The sequence below is a fragment of the Hemibagrus wyckioides genome, linkage group LG28 (assembly GCF_019097595.1).
Source record: "Hemibagrus wyckioides isolate EC202008001 linkage group LG28, SWU_Hwy_1.0, whole genome shotgun sequence".
In the NCBI taxonomy this organism is placed as follows: domain Eukaryota; kingdom Metazoa; phylum Chordata; class Actinopteri; order Siluriformes; family Bagridae; genus Hemibagrus; species Hemibagrus wyckioides.
The window spans coordinates 13230713-13252427 of record NC_080737.1 but is presented as its reverse complement, the minus strand read 5'-3'; the positions used below and the strand labels follow the sequence as shown (position 1 = coordinate 13252427).

Below are 21715 nucleotides of genomic sequence, written 5' to 3'. Positions count from 1 at the left end.
ACACACACACACACACACAGACACAGAGAGAGGGGGGGGGCAGAGAGAGAGAGGGAGAGAAGGGGCATCTGGTGCAGTCACAACACTCATTTTTCCCAATACATCAACAGCTACAAACAAGAGAGAGAAGAAGAGAGAAAGAAAAGGAGGAAGAGAGAGAAGGAAAGAAAGAGAGAGAGAGAGAGAGAGGGAGAGAGAAGTAGGGAGAGAGAAGGGGAGAGAAGCAGAGTGAGTAAAAGAAGGAGAGAGAGAGTGTGAGAAATGGGGGGGGAGAGAGAGAGAGAGAGAGAGAGAGAGAGAGTGCAAGAGAAGGGGTGAGAAGGAGAGTGAGTGAAAGAAGGGGAGAGAGAGTGTGTGTGAGATGGAAGAGAGAGCAAGCGAAGGGAAGAGCTAGAGAGACAGAAGGGAGAGCAAGAGAAGGGGAGAGAAGGAGACTGAGTGAAAGAAGGGGAGAGAGTATGTGAGATGGGGGAAAGAGGACTGGAGTGAGAGATGGGGGAGAGAGAGCGAGAGAGAGAGTTACATAAATACATACGGTTTTTTTTATTATATGACACATACCACAGAATCCTCTGACAGCCAGCCAGATTTTTTCAACCTATTGCTCATGCTGCGTCACAGAGCTGCATAACGCACAGAGAGGAAAGTGCTGTCTGTCCTCTTCCACATACATGGCCTCACAGATGACCTCACTGAGATTGAGAGGAGAGAGTGAGGATGCTTTCACTCAAACCCAGAGAGCATGGACAATTTTGCAGCACTTGCCCCCAACCACAGAGAGCTATGTTGTGACACTCAGAATCCCTGTTTTTCTTCTATTTTTGTGTCGAGTCGTGAGAGCTAAGAATTGGAGCACGGGAGTAGTTTTAATTCATATTATAAAACCGATCCGAGGGATTTTCCAATTTGCCAAAATTACTGCCTCGTTGCGAACCAGCATGTAAAACGCTGAGCTATCTGCTGCTGTATCACTCGTGTGAGTGCAGCCAGTTTACATTTCCTCTTCTGTTGGCGTATACACACAGTTAACGTCTGGCTCCTGTGATTGATCTCACGCAGCGACACCTCAGTCTTCTGCTTCAGTTCAGGTCATTGGATATGCTGGGAAGAACCTTCTCTACATATACCTTGGCAAATTCGTAGCTCTGATTTATTGATGGTTTAGTAATAGAATTGATTGGCAGTTGAGTTTAACACCGCAGCTATGTGGGTTGTGTCTGAGTACAGGTCTATAAACAGCAGTGAGAGGATGTAGCTACAGTTCAAGACTGAAACTGGAAGAGGTTTAAGGTCATGAGATGAACCGATGGAGAGAAGTGTGTGTGTGTGTGGTTTCTATGGTTATTTGCAGTTATTTGTGTAACTGCATGCACGCTGATAAGGTGCAAACACTTACATTGTGTTTGCTTAGCTTTACACTGGAAAAGACCAAGGTTGTGTGTGATTAAGTGGTGGCGTGTGTGTGTTCTCCAGCTAAAGGTCATAAAATACAAGGGTTTTGTGATGAGATAAACTTCAATACTGGTGACCAATTTTTTAATAAACTGCAAGTAAGTCATTTTATATGAATGAATTACATTGGAGACTCATAAACACCATCTTTGAGATATTCTGTAAATTTCCGTCAAGTCAGCGAAGCATTTGTTATAACATTTAAATGTAATAATATTTTAATGCAAATCTCTGAGAATGAGCAATTATAACCATGTTTTTAGCTGAAGATTATACTATTAGGTCGTTTTGTTCGGCTTTAAGGAGTGAGCGATGTATGTGATCCCTGCTGTATGTGTTTGAATGATATGCTGCACTTCTTTGTGTAGAATTTCTCACTCCACTTTGTCTGCTTTTTAACAACTTTTAACAGCTCACAGTAATGTATTCCCTAAGATCAGGTCATTGTTTGAGTCAAGCAGAGGTACAAAAACACAGCTCAATGGAAAGTATTTGTGTGTGTGTGTGTGTGTGTGTGTGTTTGGCCAAGCCTTCATTTGTTTCCATCCTAGTTATTCATTTGCACTATGACGTCTACAGGGAATTGTTCCTGGTTTCGGACATGACGGGTTGCAAGTTTTATTGGAGCCTCCTGCACTCCACAAACAAAAAGCACATCACGGTTCCCACAAGTGCGAGGCTAAATCTCAGGATTTAACAGCGTGAGATAAATCTGGCATGTAGCCCGGTTAGCTGGATGCCTCCGCCTGTATTTGTTCCTCTAAGCTCACAAGATTCAGTCAGAATAAAAGGACCGGTCAGCTGAGTATCAAGTTTTATACCACTTGTTTTCTTGAATCTGATTGGCTAGATGTTAAGAGAACAATATATGAGGCAAATCACAGGATTATATTAGTGTGCTCATTCTAATGTGTTATTGTTTGTTTATATAGGAACTGATTCGCAGGACATTCACCAAAAATCTGACAAGTGGTATATTTTTTTTAAGACTGATAATAAATGGGTTTTTATTTTCAGAGACAGTTAAATAAAATAATATTGATGGAAAGAGTCAGTGGTAACAGGTCAGTCGTTTTTTCTTCAGGTTATAAGGCTTCAAAAGAGAGAATAAAAGAAGACTAGTGAGGGAACGATGGTTTATAGCAGCAATAACGTTACATGAGGAGGGTCTCAACAAGAGGGTTACTCAACAAGAGTAACTATGAAGGGTTAAATGTAGGATGTGTTGCTCATTAACAAACTATAATTCGATGAATTAAATTTCTTTACTAGCATTTGTTTACAAATTGCTGTCCTGTGATAGGAATAAAGCAATGGTACACTTTGGAACATCAACACTTCTTGTCATTGATTGTTTTCTTAACACAGCATGCCCCTAGTTGTTGTGTTCTGTAATGAACGTGTAAGCATAGAACTCACTCACTCACTCGCAGTAACTACTTTATCCTGGTCAGAATCGCAGTGCATCATGGGAACAAATGGGAGGACACCACCAATCCTGTCTCGGTACCATAAATACACACACACTCATATATTTGCACACACGCATTCACATATAGGGGCAAGTAATCTTGGCCAGTCCCCCTACTGGCATGTTTTTGGGAGGTGGAAGGAAACTGGAGAAGCCAGAGACATGGATACAGGGAGAGTCTACACAGAAACACAGTAACTTGAGCTCAGGATTAAACCAGAGATCCTGTAGCTGTGAGGCAACTCTACACACTACAGTACTGTTTATTCTACAGTCATTATTTATCATCAGAATCTACCGAAATAAAATACAGACTGTCGATAAATTTGGTATGTTTTTAATCTTGCTTTTATAAACTTTTATGTGTGCTTGCATTCTTAATATACCTCTTTTGTATCCCACAGCATTCTCTTGCTGCTCATCATATTGTGTAAGCTAATGATGTCTTAGGCTAAAACACATGCACAGGTTACTTTACTGTCTGAACAAATGCAGCCATGAGTACGAGTTGCGTTCACATTCACGAGGGTCATTTTACAGTGCAACCGAACTCACAGGTAGTCTTGGGTCCTGTACCACAGTGCACTTCTTTCTGTTTTGGACACAACTGCCAGTGTGAAAGCCACCACTTTCACTACAGACACTATAGCTTAGATGAATTCGACCCTGATTTCATGATTTAGGGATTAAGCCATAGAAATGACAGGATTTATCCTTACATAACTTCTGTTCATGCCCAGCTCCAGTGCGATACCTGCACAATCCTGCATAAACATGTATACACACTGCTATTGGGTCCATGTGGGCAGTGTTGCATAAGAGTCCTTCCCTTTCTCTGCTTGTCTTTCTCCGAGTCAGCACAGGTGTAACCTAATCTCAGTGAACAAGGCACAGTTTGGACACATGTAGTCTCCGGCTCTGTAGATCTTTCCATTGTGAGTGTTGTGCAACGCATGCAGTGGCCTTTGTGTTACCGAATAGGGCCTGGAAGAATTCATTTGTCCTTGCAGAGAGACATGCTTGTGTTTAGAGCTTAAATGTACTTAGGTGTTATTGCACTGGTGGCCTGCGACTTTTCATTACAATGGCGGACCATAAAATTCTTTGGTGCTGCGCATGTGTGCAGTGAGTGTAGGTCGTTGTTTTCATCCAGATGTTTTCTACTGGCAGGCTGAAGGAAAGACCTTTAATGAAAGCCAGGGAGAGAGTGTATGTGTGTAATAGATAGAGTTTGTGTGTGTGATAGAGGGAGAGTGTGTGTGAGTTAGAGAGATGTTTAATTTGGACGTCTCAAATGAAAAAACTGAAAGAAATAGTATAAATCTGTAAGTTTAGGCATCATTCATTGTTTAAATATATTTTCTCGCATTGATGAAGCTGAATGCATTAAAAAGCTGATGATCGAGCTAACTAAATGGGTTTTTTTGATGCATAATGGAGTAAAAAATAATGTCACATTCTCAGTCGTGAATGTTTTTAAAAGCAATTTGTAGTGCTTGTGTACATTTTGTGTATTCTTATAGACTCCAGTACAATAGTATATCTGGATGATAAGAAATATGTTGCAAATGTCCTCCTTTTAATTTTGTAGTTGATCATTTCTTGGAAAAAAATTATTCTTCATGATTGTTTACAGTTAGTTTAATGTTTAGTTAAACGTCCTGTAGAACCATACTCATGTCCCACTCGTGCAGGTGAGTCTTGTGCTACAAAACTAGACATAAATGGATGAAAGTCCCTCCAGCAGTGGGTCAGGAACCCCGAGTGTGTATGTGAGAGAGTGTGTACACTTAGAGAGCTCTAGCTCTGGAATGACTGGCATGCTCTCTCCCAACTCACGCCAAGTGGATCTGCACCAAAACGCTCGAGAGATTCCATACCAGCAGAACTGCCGAGTATGAAACCGCTCCTGCTCATGTGTTAAAAACACGATGTAGGCGAAAAAAGATGGAGCTATAGATAATTCAGTGGAAAGGATGTGCTCATGAAGTAGGCTTTTGTTTTCCTGATCCCAGTCAGTCTCCAGAGGTGCCATGGGTCAAGTCTTCAATTTTAAAACATCATTATCAACTTGCATTCCTGAGATGAGCATCCTGGGATAGGCATGCTGGAATTTTTTTTTTTTTCTCCACACTTTATATTTTTATTTCTTTTGCTTAATGTCCTCTTCTGAAATAAAAGTTAAGTGGTCTCACTTCATTGTTTATTTGAAAAAAGCTTTATTAGAGCGTCGTATACTAAAAAATGATGAGGCAAATTTTCATAGTTAAGTTTTTATAGTATTGATGCATTGTTTTGGAGTTGCCTGTGCTTTCAATTAGGTTTTTTTGTCTAAGCAAATGAAGCTTTTAGGACTGAAGTCGGAGAGAAAGTTTCTGTTGAAAGCTCTGGAGATGAATGACAAGCATACAAGACTCGATATGATGCAAGATTTTTCATCAGTAAAAGATCAGATATGTAGCAAGACATAAAATATTGACTATTGAACACGTCTTGCAATAAAATGACATTTAAATCATTCTGTCTAAACATAGATGATAACGTATCTATAATTTGATCTTTCCTCACCAACCAACTTATCTTATAGTATTATTTACGTTTAGGTTCTAGCACTGTTCTAGCACTACATGGCTCCATGTGCTGCTATCAACCAAATTACAGTAATGCTCTCTGTGGCATGACTGCTGTAAAGCACCTACACATGCCTTATATCAAACACGCATGGCTGGAGCTGCTAGAGTCAGAGGCAGACCACCATGTAGCCCCTCCATGATGGATGACTGTTATTAGACGCAATCTTTTGCTGGAGTTTATTCAGCGGAGGTGGACCCGCTCCAATCCTTTTTCTGTCCCCCCCCATTTTACTGCAACTTGTATATCAGCTTTGTTTTTATAGGACACCATAAATTACGCACATAGAGGAATAGCAGTTACCTTCACTGCTGGTGTTGCATTAAGAAGACAGTGTAGCCTGTACAATTACATTAAGTCAACTCACATGAGCAGTGTGAGAAATTTGTGCAGCGTATACCTGGCTTTTGTCAAGAACCCAGGCTATATTAAACCTACTATTGTTTTGTAACACAGGTCTGACAGATCCGTATGCGTCATCTCCCAAGCCCTCTGATGCTCTCCTCAGTGCTTGTTTGTTGATCTTAAGTAGCATCATTACGAAGAATGAATGTAGTTGCGGTGAAGGTAAAGTACACCTGCACTGGCTTAAGGTTACAGTGACGTGTGGGTGTGTGTGTGTGTGTGTGTGTGTGAGAGAGGCTGTGTTTGTTTGACTAGCGTCTAGCTTGTTCAAGTCAACCTTGTGGATTAACTCTGAGAATAGCGTGTGACTTGCTCGCAGGTGTGTCTGTGTGTGAAGTGTTTTATCTTGTAGTTAGTTTGTTCCTAGTCCATGCTTTATTTCTTTATGCAGTCCAGATGAGGAATGCTTCTAGAGTTTGCCATTTTTTCGATTTGACACAGATGTCTGGCTGAGAGTATGTGCATGCGCCAAGAGCGTGTCTGCCCTTGAATGTATGTATGTATGTATGTGTGTGTGTGTGTGTGTGTGTGTCTGCACATGAATACCCCACACACGTGGCTATGTATGCCCGTCTTAACCGAATTAGAAACCCAGCGAATGTATCATTTCAGTCTCTTTTTCTTTGCATGCATTTGGCTGTGAATTTTCTGCATGCTCAGACACGTTTCTTTACTCACGTGATCTACACACACTGTCATAACCTGCCTTGCATTTGTCTAGTGCTTTTTAAAAGACCCTTTTGACTTGACAGATAGTTGAGGCAATATACTTTCTAAGAATGTGGATGTCAAAGGTGTTGGGAGTAATACAAGTGCTACAGAAACACCATCCATCTAATGTAGGAGCGCTGCAAACATGAGCTGTAAAGCAGTCCAGATATGAATAATGCAATCTGGATGCACAGAGATGTTGAAATGTCAAGATTCTATGACTATTTTTGGCAGAAGTTATAAGAGATTTACATCCTAGAGAAACAGCCTTTGTGAGAGGTTTTTTTTCTTTTGGAAGTAATGTACAAGGAACTAGAACGAGACCACGCCAGCCTGATTTAATTAAAAAAAACTTGCATAATCAACAAACACTAAACCAGAAGTTATGCTTCTGTGTCTAAATCCACAGCAGCTTTTCCACAATAAACGCAATACTTGAGACATCTTAAAATATAGCAGCCTTCAGATCTCACAGACTGATTAAAATTGTTATAACGAAAGCTACAGCATTTGGAGCAGCTTCTGGAATGAGCGGTTCTATAAAACATTATTAATGACACAATCACTAACACAAATCTGTTTTTTTTTGCTGATCTCATCTCTAGTATTTGTGCAGATTGGTGTAAAAACACATGCAGAACTGGGTGGATATGCTTGAGGGAGATCAGAGGGAAGTGGTTGGAGCTGATAGGAAGGCTTCAGTAACTGAAATAACCACTCTTTACAAATGTGGTGAGCAGAAAAGGATCTCAGAACACACAGTATGATGATCGTTGAGGTGGATGAAGCCCATGTAAGGTTCCACTTCCGAGAAGGGGAATCTGTGGCGGTCAGTCGGCATAGGCTCACTGAAACTGGACGAGATCGGAAAAAAGATCGGGCAAAGCTTTTCCGGTCTTTCAGACATTTGAATGATGCAGGATTGGCTGATTTGGATAATTGAATGAAGGAGCAGGTTTTCGTACTAAACTGGCCAGTGAGACTATAAACTTTATTCAGTTTATTCAGTGTAAAGATTCTACCTTAGAAGCCAGTGTCTCCTGTTCAGAGAAACTTTTTAGGGCGTCTTAACTATACAAGGAATCCACAATAGGTCCTGCATTGTATCTGTTATAATTGTTATAAAGAGTAATATTAAAACTGCAGATAGACTGAATATGCTAAGGACTGTAAGTGCAGAATGTAGTCCTGATAGCTGTTTTTTTAAAGCTTTATCCAGCAATGCTGTACCCCAAACCACCAGCCTTCCAATTGCAAGCCCACAAAGCTACCGTTAGCATAGGGCTTCCCATTATAATGCGAGACCACACAAACATTTCCCCATGTGTACACATGTACACTGTAGAGTGTAGAAAACCGTGTTAAAGAAAAAGGGACAGAGTCTGTAGCGGAAGAAACACGGGACAGCGAATAGACTTACGATAGAAACAGGTCTCCCACAACAAACCACACACATGCAGGCACATGCCATGGTTCCTCGGCTAATTAATAGCCTGGCTATTTTAATCCTGTGCATTTAAATACACCGAGTGACCCTAATGATGTGATTCTAATCCCTATTTGTGAACTGTTGGTCTGGAGGGAGTGCCTTCTTGTTTATAAGACTTTTAATTAAGTCTACCAGGATTTAGTCTCTAGTGTGCAAGCAGACACGTGACAGGATTATAAAGTTAAAAGATATATAGCCAAATGTTTGCGGACACCTGACCATCACACCCAAATGTGTTTATTTTTTTTTTTTTTTGCTGTTATGATAACCGTCACTCTTCTGGGAAGACTTTCCACTAGATGTTGGTGCGTGACTGTGGGAATTTGTCCATTCGGTCCAAGAGCATGGTGACGTCTGGCACTGATGTCAGATGAGGAGATCTGGGGTGCAGTTGATGTTCCAGTTCAACCCAAAGGCATTGAGAAGTATGCACTGGAGTAGAGAAGACATGCTGGCTCTTATTTCAATTAAACAATAATCACAAAGTGTACAAAAAGCTTCCATTTATCATTCAGGGAATGCTTAAAATCTTGTGAAAGGTCACTGTTCATGTGCAACGAGACTATACAAGTAGAATCAGCCAAACATCTTTCTTTTTTTTTTCTTTCACACTAGTAGAAAGTCACTAGTACATGCAGCCTGTAATTTTCTCAGAGGAGGCCTGAGGAAAACACTGGCATGGCCACTTTAGGTGGAAATAAAGTCCTGTAAAATGAAGAAATTACGCCAGTACCCATGTGAATTCAGTCACATCAATATTAGATTTCTGATGTAATAGTAGAAAATAATTGATAAATGGTACATGTGATGTTTTCTTTACCCACTTTAACATAAAAGATGTGATTCAAGTCTGGTTAGTGTCTATTTTGGTGAGCAAGGTGATCTAGCATGAAGCTATAATGACAGATGTACACTCCACTCATTCCAGCTTTTCCACATACCGACCTGTTCCTGATTCTGTAAGGATTGACTATGGCATGTTAATGAATCCACCCAGCAGGTTTGTCTTGTCAAAGTAATCGAAGTACGGTATTTTGTTTCTTTGGTTTTTTGAATGATTGTTAACGTACTTGTCAGCTGGGCAACTATCAGTTTAAAAAGATAGCTTGCACGTATTATCTTCTGTTGACACCCAGGCTACTAAATTTCTCCACACGTTTCATTCATGTCGCTGAATATACTTCTGCAATGCATGTGATAGAATTTTTACCCTTGAAGGACAAAGTTAAGTTAATAACTAAAAATAGATAATGTTTTGTTATTTTAAAAAAAAAAAAGTCGAAGGTTTTAGTATTTGAAGGTCAGTACTGTGCCAGATTGTGATTAGTTATGACTGTAAATCCAATAACTCTCTTGGATTTTTTTGTGGAAGATTAGATTTCGCTGTTCTCGATATCTGTTCTTGTCTCTGTAAGTGTGTGGTTTCTTGAATCTTCTGTTAGTTAGAGTTTATTACCGCTATACACTGTGTATGGGAGACGATTTTCGTCATAAATATGTGAAAAAGATCATCTCAAAGTGTTACAAGGTTGGTGATTATTGTCCAGCCATGGAATAATGTAATTAAAACTCATAGCCTTGCTGTAAAGTTTGATAGAAACAAATAAAATCCCAAATTTTAGGAGATTTCACTTGAACTGACACGACGAATCTGTAGTCTGGGCTAGAAAGAAATCAGCCCCAGTCTTGCTTCTTGTTGTCGTGCCTGGTTCATTTCGTTACAACAGAATATTCTGATGTTTGTGTCAAAGATTAAACCTTACATTCATCTTTGAAAGACAGGCCCGAAAGAGCATGTGGCATTGCTAGCTCACTCATACCTGCTGGAAATAATCATAATGTGGGTTCAATTTGTTTAAATGAAAATTAACATACGATCATTTTTACGACAGCATTCTGAATCAAATGTAAAAAATAAAGTGAAGTTGCATTGTTGGGTAACTGTAGGTGTTCTAGTTCTACATGGCATATTTGTTTTTGTGTTTAGAGATGGAGGCTTGTTATGTCTGTGTAATTGTGTTGTCTGATTCTCCTGAGGGACTTCAAACCACACCGCCATGCCCCACACATGGAACGAATTTCGGGACAAAATACAAGCAATACTTTCTCAGGAAGCTTTTTTTATCATTATTATATTGTTGCTTTCAGTCTAATGAACTTTCATTCACCCCTTTCGACGTTTATGGAGTTTTTTAATGGCATGACCTTCTCACAATTGCGCAATTAGTAAGACTAAACATGAACCCAATGAGGTTAGGTAATGGTTTTGGGTTAGGTTGCACAGAGGCCAGTTTAATAGCTCTTAATGATTACAGTTCATGCCATTCTTGCATGAGATCAGGTTGGTCTCTAAACTATGCTGGCAAAAAAAAATATTGCAGCATCTTATTGCACAATATCAACTTGGCATAAAATGGCATGGTCACTTGTCACATGCACTGACACACCCATGTTCCAGGAAAAAAGGTACAGGATTCAGCATGCTCATTCCAGTAGAAAATTATTATATGGATCAGCCACAAACTCTAGCTGAATTGCACTAGGCAAGGAAGGTGTAGGCTAAAGCTGACCGGAACATTCTTACGAGGCTGGTGGAAATATTGTGTAAGTATTAGGGGGAAAAAATGACCAGTGCATTTTTTTTTTTTTTTTTTTTTTTTTTTTTTTTAATTGCTGGGAAGCTTCTTAGAATTGCATAAACTAGGTAAATATTATAGTCCAGTATCTGATGAATCAGCTAAAAAATGTAATAAAACAGCAGAATTAAGGGAATAGTAATAAAGTTTTCTTTTCACATACTCAAAAATGTTATCCCGCCAGGAGACATTCCCCCTATTTTCAGCTTGCCCTAAACAAAATCTAGGCCTCATCCTTTCCACTCCACTGCTGAGCCTCCGCTTCGTTTCCTCGCACTTCCTTTTCCCATCATCCTCAGCTTGTGTTGATTCCACCCACAGCGAGGATCAAACGCTGCAGTGTTGTGATGTTACTCTGCTACAGAGACCATAGGTAATAAAGCCGAGGACTCGTTACAGATGTTCCTGTGAGCTCAGTGCTATAAAGAAACCAGGTGGGTCTTTTGCTAGCCTCCTGACAGGAAAGAAAAAAAAAGTTAAGGGCATTTATAGTGAAATGCCAAAAAAGATCACAGGTGGTGGTTTGTGCCAGGTGTCCTGCTTAATGCTATGTTGGTGGGTCTATAAAACTAGCTCAATTTCCTTTCCCTTGCAGCTCATTAAACCGTATGCATCGACTTGCAGTAAAGTGGGACAGGAATCAGAAACCAGGCCAGCTCGCTCTGAACACATTTATGAACGCTTTTATTAAAATGTTTCTTGTGGAAATGATAATGCTTTTTCATTAATCGAAGATAATGGATGCTTACAGACCTGGCTCTGCCTAATAAACGTAATAAGCAGCTATTTAAGGCTCCTAAGCCACCAGGGGCTCTTCTAATAAATGTTGGCCAATGGCTAAATGTACCAATAAAGTTTGAAACAGAGTGCGACTGATGGTATGAGCCGGGGGAAAACGAGGGATATCTAAATGTTACTATACAAATGAGTTCAGTTCAGTGGTGAGACTGAAATATGTGGTGCACGTGCAAGGGGAAGTGATGCATCTGCTGGAACTGCCGCTGAAATAATGATCTAATATAGGCGATATGCAAATGAGATGTTTGCATTCTGTAGGACCAAATGAGGAGAAAATGCTTTTTAAACTATATATAATTTTGACTAATATTGTGGATTGTTCCTTCTTGCTGGATACTCATGTTGTTCATTTTTATTTATTTTTTAACCTGTGATTAATTGAGTTACTGTAGCCTTCCTGTCACTTGCAACCCATCTGGTCATTTTTCCTTGACCTCCGTCATCAACAAAGCATTTCCACCCATAGTGCTGCTCCTCACTGACTAAATGTTTTTTTTCTTTGGTATTCTGGATTATATTTTAATTTCAAAAGCTTATTCACAAGCATAAACTGCATCATTAAGAGCTGAAATGAGGTGTTAACTGTCTGGTCTGCAATCTCACTGTCTGGTTCTTCTCGTGAGCCATGACTAAGAGTGTGGTATGGCTGAGGACCAGCTTTGTACAGGGTTATGTGTGTGCTCGGTTGACTGTCAAGATAGTCTGACTCCATGCTAGCAGATAACAGTGGCAGATGCCATGGCATGATGCCGACTGGAATGAAGAGTGGCTTAGGCTTCTCAGAAGCGGGACAAGGGACAAGCTGTTGCATGAGCCTCCTAGTGTCATTTACACAACATGGACAGTTTAAGGACTTGCAAATGCATTTTCTTATTGAAGTTCTAGCAAGCCTAGGATCTACTTACGGATTTGGTTTACAGATAAGACAGTCCTCTAAAAATGATTGAGGGATAAATTGGGGAGAGGGTTATAAGGAAATGTAAGAACACAGAGTAAACACTGATAAACATGGTGATAGTGGAAGCAAAGAGAAACCGAGAAATGTGTGGGAATAAAACAGGAAGTGAAGGACATGCTGACCTACTTTTATCATTAAGCAGTGCAGTGAGGGGAGGATAATGGAATAAAAGACCAGAGTAATGGACTATGTCTTTTTTATTCCTTTAGTCATCCTTGAAAGGCTGTACTTGCACTGACATTAGCCTTTAAACATCAGACTGAAGCATCAGAGAGAACATTTTGATCTGGAGGACAGTCCAGCATTGAAAAATTTATAGTCTCATAAATGCGGTACACGTCATTTCAAGCTAGGGTTTTTTGTTTTTATTTATACTTGGCACATGTGGGTTCAACAAACAGGAAAAAAACAACTTTATTGACCTTCTTAAAACAAATTTCATTTGGTTTGTATCTAGGATTAAACATGATGCATTTCATCATGACGTACCTCAATGTTATAAAGTTGCACTCGTTCCTGAATCCTACCACCTGCTGTGCCCCATGTATCTCCTGAGATGCTGATTATCTGTCTGCTTGTAGATCAGACAAAATAAAATTCAGAAGATAAAGATGTGACTAGACCAGTCTCCTATAATGTAATGTAATATAATATGATATAATATAATATAATATAATATAATATAATATAATATAATATAATATAATATAATATAATATAATATAATATAATATAATAGGTTCACAACACAATGCTTTGTACACAGTGGAACATATTATTTAAGAATTAAGAAATTGCTAGAATATTTTTAAGCAGGTGTTGCATTTATATTAAATAATTGCATGCATATTAATTAATTATTAATAACTTTAAATATTTTCATGGACCCCAATTTCAATAATCCAGCTTTATTTTGGTATATTATATATATTATATATTTCTGGCATTTGGCAGACGCTGTTATCCAGAGCGACTACCAATTTATCTCATTTTATATATCTGAGCAATTGAGGGTTAAGGGCCTCGCTCTGAGGTGGCAGCTTGGCAGACTTTTAGTCATTCCAGTTATTCCTTGTATTGCGTAAAAAAGATTCTTTCCAAACACTTCTTTCTGGTATTGTTGTGACGCAGTGTTTAGTGTTCAGTGGAACTTTTTACTAGCTAATATAAGTGCTGCTCTTTGTTCAGCAGACATATGAGCAGTGAGTGAGCAAGCGAGCAGGCGAACGCTGTAGATCCAGCAGTGTTTCCTTTCCTGGAAGTCATTTGACCGGTGTTACACATTACAGGAACATTTTGTGCACATCTGGAGGATTAAAAGCTGTATCCGCCAGAGGCTCGTTCAGCCAAAGAAATATGGGATGCGTATTTGTTGCAGCATGGACACCTCATACATTATGTTTTTATTTTCCCTTTAAACATTTCCACTCGCTCACCGTGACCTACTTTGCTTCAAACTAATCTAGAAGATCGGAAGGATTAGGATGTAAGATGTAGACTTTTAAGCGAGAGGTTTGTTTAATTCAAACGCTAAACCATTATGTAGGGCAATCATGCAGATTGTAATCATTTGAGACTCTACTGCGAGTTCAGACAGTTACAGTATATTTAATCTGGTGCTGATGTCACATCATGATGTTTTATAGCTTTTCTGTTGGTGTTCACACACAAGGAATGAAACATGTCAGGGCATACAGCTATAGGGAAATGTTTTATTCCTCTTCTACCACAGCAATTATTCAACATTACAAATGTATTCAATTACATGTACTTTTTTATCTGTTTATGGTTACTTTTAAAAGAAAGGGTTCAAGCCCCAGCACCACCAAGCTCCACTGCTGGGCAATTGAGCAAGGCCCTTAACCCTCCCTGCTCTAGGGGCACTGTATCATAGCTGCCCCTGTGCTCTGACCCCAACTTCCTCAGCTGGAATACATGAAGAAAAGTATTCCACTCTGCTGTAACAAATGTGTGGCAATAATAATGGCTTCTTGCCCTCAGTTCTTCATAGAAAAAGGCTGTGGTAGCTCAAGTGGTAAAGGCTCTGGGTCGTTAACCAGAAGATCAGGGTTGAAGCCTCAACACCGCTAAGCTGCCACCATTGGGTCCTTGAGCAAGGCCCTTAACCCCACCTGCTCCAGGGGTGCTGTATCATGGCTGACCCTGCACTCTGACCCTAACCCCCAAGGATGGGATATGCGAAAGAAGAATTTCACTGTTCAGTAATATATGTGACAAACTTAGTTATAGAACATCCTTGATACTATATGTGTTTTCCAAATTGCATACTTGTGCACTATTCTATGCCATTGTGTAGTATAAATACTGTGAGTAGAGAAGTGTGTTCACATTTGAAAATTCCAACATAAAGAAATGCACTTCAAGTAGTCGGATGACTTTATTCAACTAAAAAACACTCAACATTCGTAGTGGAAGAGGGGTGGGGCTATAGGGGGAAAAATTCTCCGGTGCACAAGACATCCTAGTAATGTCTTTTAAATTAGCTCACGTCGTGTGTTCTTTCAACATTTTTTAAATATTCAGTGTATTCTGATAAAGCTTGCACCTTCACATGCTATGTGCATTGATGTCAGTTGCCGACTAGGAAACAGCTTATACTTAGTTAGTAAAGTAAAAAAAAAAAAAAATGCTAGGGTTCCATTTGATGCCATACTACTCTTCTAAAAATAGACACTAGAGTACATAGTGCACAGTGTAAGTGTATAGTATGTAATACTTACAGTGTATGTTATATCTGCTATGAACAGCTTTCGCTTCACCAGCCTGCCTCTTCTCTCTCTTTCAGAATGTGAAGCTAAAGAATTGTAGAATGAACACCTTCTGACCAATCAGATGAAATAAATATCTAGAATTAAATTAACACTTTATCTGAAGTATGCAAGTAGCAACTGTTTTCAGTGCAAATGTTAATGTGGTGAAAATGGGGATGATCCTAATTCCTTCTCTCTCTCTCTCATTCTGTCCATCCACAGGCAAGAGGTGCAGGAGAACTGTGTTCGCTGGCGAAAGAAGTTCTCCTTCGTGTGCAAGATGAGCGCTAACCCTACGACAGGGGTGCTGGACCCCTGCATCTGCCGAGTGTCCGTGCGAAAAGTACGTTAACCTTCTGTCTTAAACGATGCAACACACAGCAGTTACTGTGCAATGTTTCAGAAGAGTCTGGAGCTTCTTTTGCTTTATGCATGAACTCGGTGTCCTCACTACCTGTCACCATGGCAACAGCTGACCGATTACATAACGCATTCTATCTCTCACGTCTGTGTCTGTCTGTTTTCTCTCTCTCTCTCTCTCTCTCTTTCCACTTGTGCAGGAACTAAAGGGCGGAAAGTCTTTCTCAAAGGTACGAGTTTGACGTTCTTTATTTCTAATTGTCTTGAAATGATTTTTCAGTTGTTTAGTAAAATGGTAAAAAACAAAACAAAAAAAACGTTTACTTGTAGTATAATAATAATAATAATAATAATAATAATAATAATAATAATATGCATTTACATAGTTAAGTGTTAATATTGCTAGATATTTGAGATTATTAAACAAACAAACAAAAACAGAAATACTATGAAAATTAATAAACACAAAAATAAAAACTCGAGCATCACAGAAAGCGAGTCGCTTCCCTCACATTGTGCTTCTGTAGGTCTAAACAAATTTCTCTTATTATCTCGAGTCTTGCCTTCGTCTGCAGTCTCTCCATGCTAAGGAACAGAGCATTGTGTGATTGGTCCGACTGCTAAATACATAAATAGATGGATTGTGATTGATTTTAAGGATTATTTAAAAATATATATATATTAAAGGATTTATTAAGTTTAGCTAAGCTCCTCGTTTTAATTAATTAAACGAGGAAGCCAAACATCACAAAATACAATTTTATTTATTTATTTATTTATTTATTTATTTATTTATTTATTTATTTAGCAGCACTGTCTCAGTCAGTCACATACATTCCACTGGAGTGTGTGTGTGTGTGTATTCAAACAACACAATTTCCAAATGCCATTATCTTTCCAATGTCTTGAATAATTGCAGTGCTCATTGTGTAAAGATTGTTGGTTCATAGGCAGAAATAGAAAGTTCTATTATGTGTTGTCTGAGGGATTTTAAGCTGTGTGTGCCTGTGTGTCAGGTCTTAACTTGTGTTGGAATGAAGGTCCTCCCTAGAATTCCTAGAGCGGGTGTTCTTTTGTGCATGTACTGTACTTGTGTTTATTTTTGTACCACTACACTGTATAATTTCTCGAAGACAGTTTTGAAGCAACGCAGCCGGGAATGTCTTTTACAGAGATGCTTCTGCACATAGAACTTTCAGCCTGGAAACTATATTAGTAATCAGACCAAGAGTATAAGCTTTTCCCTTCCACGTTAAGAGCTGAAAATATTTTCTGGGTATATTTCTGGAATTTGTATCAGATTTAAGCCAACCATTCTGTAAGCATTCTTATAACTATCCTCTCTTATGCCATATTAAACCATTAAAAACAACCTAGTAACTTTTCCATCATCAGTAAATAAGCCAGTGTCTTTAATATACACGAATATGCCGTTTCCCTCGTCACATTTTATACAACAGAAGCCAAACCTGTCATGTACGCTATCATAACAGGTAAGATTGTGTTTGTTGTTTTCTTGGCTACCTGGTTACTTAAACACACAGTTTACAACCTGCAGACTCCCTGAAGCATGCAGGCCTCTAATTGTGGATGTTATCGGAACACATCTGTAACGCTGATCATGCTGATCATGACACCACACTAGCCAAGACCATATATACAGATAAATGCAACAGTTTAGGCACCCCTCTGAGGCTGCATAATAATTTGCTCTCTCTTTATAAGAAAATATTGTGGTAATGTGTCATTCTATTTCTAGAGGAAAAGCTGGATGTTTTCAGAAAAAAATGACAAAGATTTTTAATGTAGCAGTAATGAGTTGAATAAAAGAATGCAACACACAATTGATTTGATTGGCTCAATTACGTTTACCAGTCATGAAAAAGGATATTTCAGGTAGCTAATTGTTAGTTTGTTTCCCCCTGATTCTTCACTAGTAAGTAGAAACCTAAGAAGTGGAACAATTCGTCAATATGATTTAGGAGAAGGATACAAAAAGTGTCTCCACAGTCAGAAATGTAGTTAGAAAAGGGAAGGTGACAGGAACAGTCCTGGTGAAGGAAAGATGCGGTATAAATAAACGCTGTTTCAGAAGGGAAGTGCTACTGTTTCTATAAGTTAGAAATTATATCCAAATTGAAACTGCTGCTCGGAAAGCCCTGCGGATTATAAATTGAAAATATAATGATGATTATCGGGGGTGCGCAAACTTATGCATAAAGCTGTAACACTCACTGGATCAATTCAGGAATATTGTTACTTCTATACTGGTAAGAAATTTGACCAAGCACCAATCTATATATAATCAAACTGTTCTTTTGCTGTAAACACGATCACATGTTTGACTCGTCATGTGCTTCAGGTCACCTCTGACTTGTTTACTACTTGAGTCAGTGTCTTCTTTTTCTTATCGTCTCCTTCTAAAGGAGGTGTGCTACTCGTAGCACTTATCTGTTGGACGCTGTGATATGACCATTACAGTTATTGATTAATAATGTGACACTTTGTCAAACACAATCCAGTTTGGTTTAATGTGAAGAATGAATAAAGCAGGTTTTGCATTAGTTGAGATTTTATTGGTTACTAAAACTTGCTGAGAAACTGAAAGCTGTTGCTTGCTTTTCAGTAAAAAAAATGGCAGCTAGATACGTTTACATCCTCTCTGAGGTAGCTACTTTTCAATTGTAACATGTCAAGCTAGAGTTACATCTCATATAGCTAAGCTACAGCAAAATTACTCGTAATAAAATAGCTAGTCTGCAAGCTACTAAGAAATAGTAGTTCACTACACTTGAGTCTAAATGTAATTTTTTTTCACCTGTCAGTACATCTGTGCTATAATTATTTGAAATCTAGAACTTTGGATGCACATTGTGTGATATAAAAACTAAAAATAATGTTGATGTAGTTTTGTGAAAAGGGAGCAGATGGTATAGCATTCTGTTCACGCTACATCACTACACTGTGAAAATAGTAGCTTGCTATTGAAGAAAAGCAACATGTTTTGTAAATACCTCAGCGTCTGTCATACTAGTTATATACAAGTAGTGTTTTTACTTGTAGTTGATCCCCCTCACACCTAGCTACGTCTATAAAACTGTATGCAATTTCGCACTTTTTGTCCTAGCAAATTTTTACCATAATAGCTTGCCAACAGGTCAAGTGTTGCTTGTCTGACTCAAGTTTCTTAGCAATGATTCCATTTGATCAGGCAGTGCTCTGCACTGTTTCTAGCTCCATCCACACCTCCCTGATTGGTAGTTTAGCTGCTCTCTTAATGAACGGTAATCAGGCTCCTTTTCACTATACATCTCACAACAAATACTGCAAAATGTTTGGATCATAGATTATAACACTCTCTCACGCACACTGCCCAGACACTTTAAAGTGTGGGCCGTTACGAGAAAGCCAGGATTTAGCTTCGTTCTTTTCTAACACCACCTGAGTACTTGGTGTTGTTTTGAGACGAGACAGAAATACTCTTGGATGTTACAGTACATTACGCTGTTCCTGTCAACAACTCAGCAGGTGAAGGATAGATCATAGCGGCTGCAGGATGAAATGTGCGTGTGGGTGTTAGTGACCATGTACTTTGACTTTTTCCTCGTCTGCTGATGCAGAAGGAGAGCAACACAGCAGAACGTTCTGCTGACTGTGCAGAACAAGGGAATAAGGGGGGTAAAGGGCAAACCTTTTGGACCCGGGCTGGCTGACCGAGACTCCGAAAGACGGAAACGAGGCCCAACGAGCGTGCGTCCCAGTTCCTGCCGCTTTTCAAAATGCTGATAATGCTCGAAAAACGTCGCTATAGTTTATCTCCATGTTTCTGCTCAGCTGACTGAAGGGCCTCGGGAAGTATGATGCTTTAAGAACATAGGAAGCGTCTGAAGCCCAAACACACATCCTCATAAATCCTGTCTGGGAGTCAGGAAGCTCCTGAAAACGGAAGTTGAGAGGAAGGAGCTTGCATCAGAGAGAACGTACATGCAGAGCTGAGCGTAGTGTACAGGGGCTATAGTGTAAAATGTGTTTGTGTGTGTTATATAAGTTATATAAGAAGTTCCAGTAGCACTGTTTCTAGTGCTGTGCCATTCAATTCAGTTTTATTCAACAAGCATCATTTTCACAAAGCAGCTCTACAGTTATTCAATTCCATATATATATATATATATATATATATATATATATATATATATATATATATATATATTTTTTTTTATTTTTTTTTTATTACATGTATTAATGTACGCCTGTTGAGCATGCCTGAGGTGACTGCAGCAAGGAAAAACTCTGAGACAGCATAGTTTGATTGACCCCATACCTCTTCCACAAGAAAAACCCTATGTCATTTGTTCTCATTTATTCCCCAAACACATAAGAACTTTCTACATCTCAATCAGGACAGCATTAAGAACTTAAGACAAGGCAGAACAATCGTAACTGGTTTAGCTGATTGTAAACTGACGTGTTTTCATGGTGTTAAATAAGAAACCAGCACATTTCTGTTCAGGTTTGAAATGAAGAAAAGGCTAATTGCTGCTGATTGTAGTTGTGAAGTTTCTAGCGTAACATTGTTAGTTTTTTCACTGAATACCAAAGTTTGACCAACATTACTAGCAAGGGCTCTCAAATATTTCACCTATCTTGGTCATGTGGAATATTTTGTTTGTCTTAATTAAATTTTCTCTGATGCAGAATTATTCAAACCCCATTTTGTCAGTCGTCAGTTTGCATCCTCCAGCTAACTGTCCTATATCGTATAGGGGATATCAACCAGGAAGTGTTATGACTCCCTGACTACATGAGCTCAGAGATGTCAGTGTCACTCTGATTAACAGGTGATAGAGTAATGCTCCGACTTAGGCCACCAAGTCGATAATTTTTCTATAACAACATTTTTTATTTCTGACTTAAAGATTATCAGTCCCCTTCCTATGAATATTCCTGGCTCATGGGCGTTCTCAGTGAAATCTGTCGGAAGGTCAGACATTATCATTGAGGGAAGAATCAGCTGATGTGTTTCAGACTCAACACAAAAACAAATATTATGGACTTGGGAGCAGCGAGTTAGAGACAGACAGGAGGTCAGACAGTGAGACTTATGTGTACAAGACTACTCTGTAGCCTTAAAGCTGCTTTCTGTCAAAGCTTCTTATCAGCAAGTACAACAAGAGGTGCAGGAACTACACCTGACCTTTTCCCAGCCCCAGGCAGCAAACCAGCTTAGGTCTAGACTCTTCTTATGCTGTGTGTTACATGAATAGATTGAGCTCATTTTTTTTGTTGATACTATAAAATACAGAGGTTTCGATACATGCATACAGTCAGAGCGTATAGAATCTACAGAATCAAGAATACAACTTTTAAAGGGAAAAGGGAATGGATTGGAAATCACTGCTTCTAAAGAAAAAAAATAGCCATGCAAATCCTTTTAGAGCTTACAGCAGGTTTACAAAAATGAATTGAAATGAATAATTTGCATTGTTTGCTTTTGTGCTTTTATGTAATCCACATGCAGATCTGTAAATAGAAAAAGTTGTCAAGATGTAGATTAGAGCGAAAAGGTTGCTTGCAATTGTTCCAGAAAAGAAATTGTGTTTAATGAGGGCTAATGGCAATATCTCAAAAATCATATAATTGGCTAAAAGTAGTTTCAAATTCCAAGGGTTAGCAGTTTATCATTTTTAAAGGCCACCATTTTTGATACTTGTGTCAGATATGGCGCTGTACTAGAGTTGTCTTGGCTGGAAACAAGCAGGAGGCAGATGGGAATGTAGAGAGTGTGTGTGTGTGTGTGTGTGTGTGTGTAACTGAGATGAAAAGATTATTCAGTTGGAGAACATTGTGTCTGTGAGAGAGTGTGTTGGCAGAAGTGTTATCACGAGAGAGAGAGAGAGAGAGAGAGAGAGAGAGAGAGATAGGACTCCTCATAGCCGGATGACCTTGCCGGTTTCAAATTCCGTTAGTTGCATAACATCACCAGCTTCCTCTTCTCCTCCCTGCACAAACACAAACAGTAAATGAAGAAAATTC

At 39.0% G+C, this 21715-nt stretch overlaps 1 protein-coding gene and 1 long non-coding RNA gene across 5 annotated transcripts in view; one reads left to right on the top strand and one right to left on the bottom strand.

The window, feature by feature from the left end:
* The window catches only part of eeig1b (estrogen-induced osteoclastogenesis regulator 1b), a 44798-nt gene that overhangs the window by 15227 nt on the left and 7856 nt on the right, over positions 1-21715 (top strand). For all 4 annotated transcript variants that reach the window (XM_058382771.1, XM_058382770.1, XM_058382769.1 and 1 more), the window contains exons 4-5: positions 15545-15665; positions 15883-15912. In XM_058382771.1, coding sequence (XP_058238754.1) covers positions 15545-15665; positions 15883-15912 — 151 coding nt within the window. The remainder of the gene's footprint in view (positions 1-15544; positions 15666-15882; positions 15913-21715) is intronic.
* Positions 10843-15549, bottom strand: LOC131348127 (uncharacterized). Its single transcript, XR_009203890.1, has 3 exons — positions 15293-15549; positions 13041-13125; positions 10843-11249 (listed from the first exon to the last, which is right to left on the bottom strand). It is a non-coding gene; the product is annotated as an uncharacterized LOC131348127 (long non-coding RNA).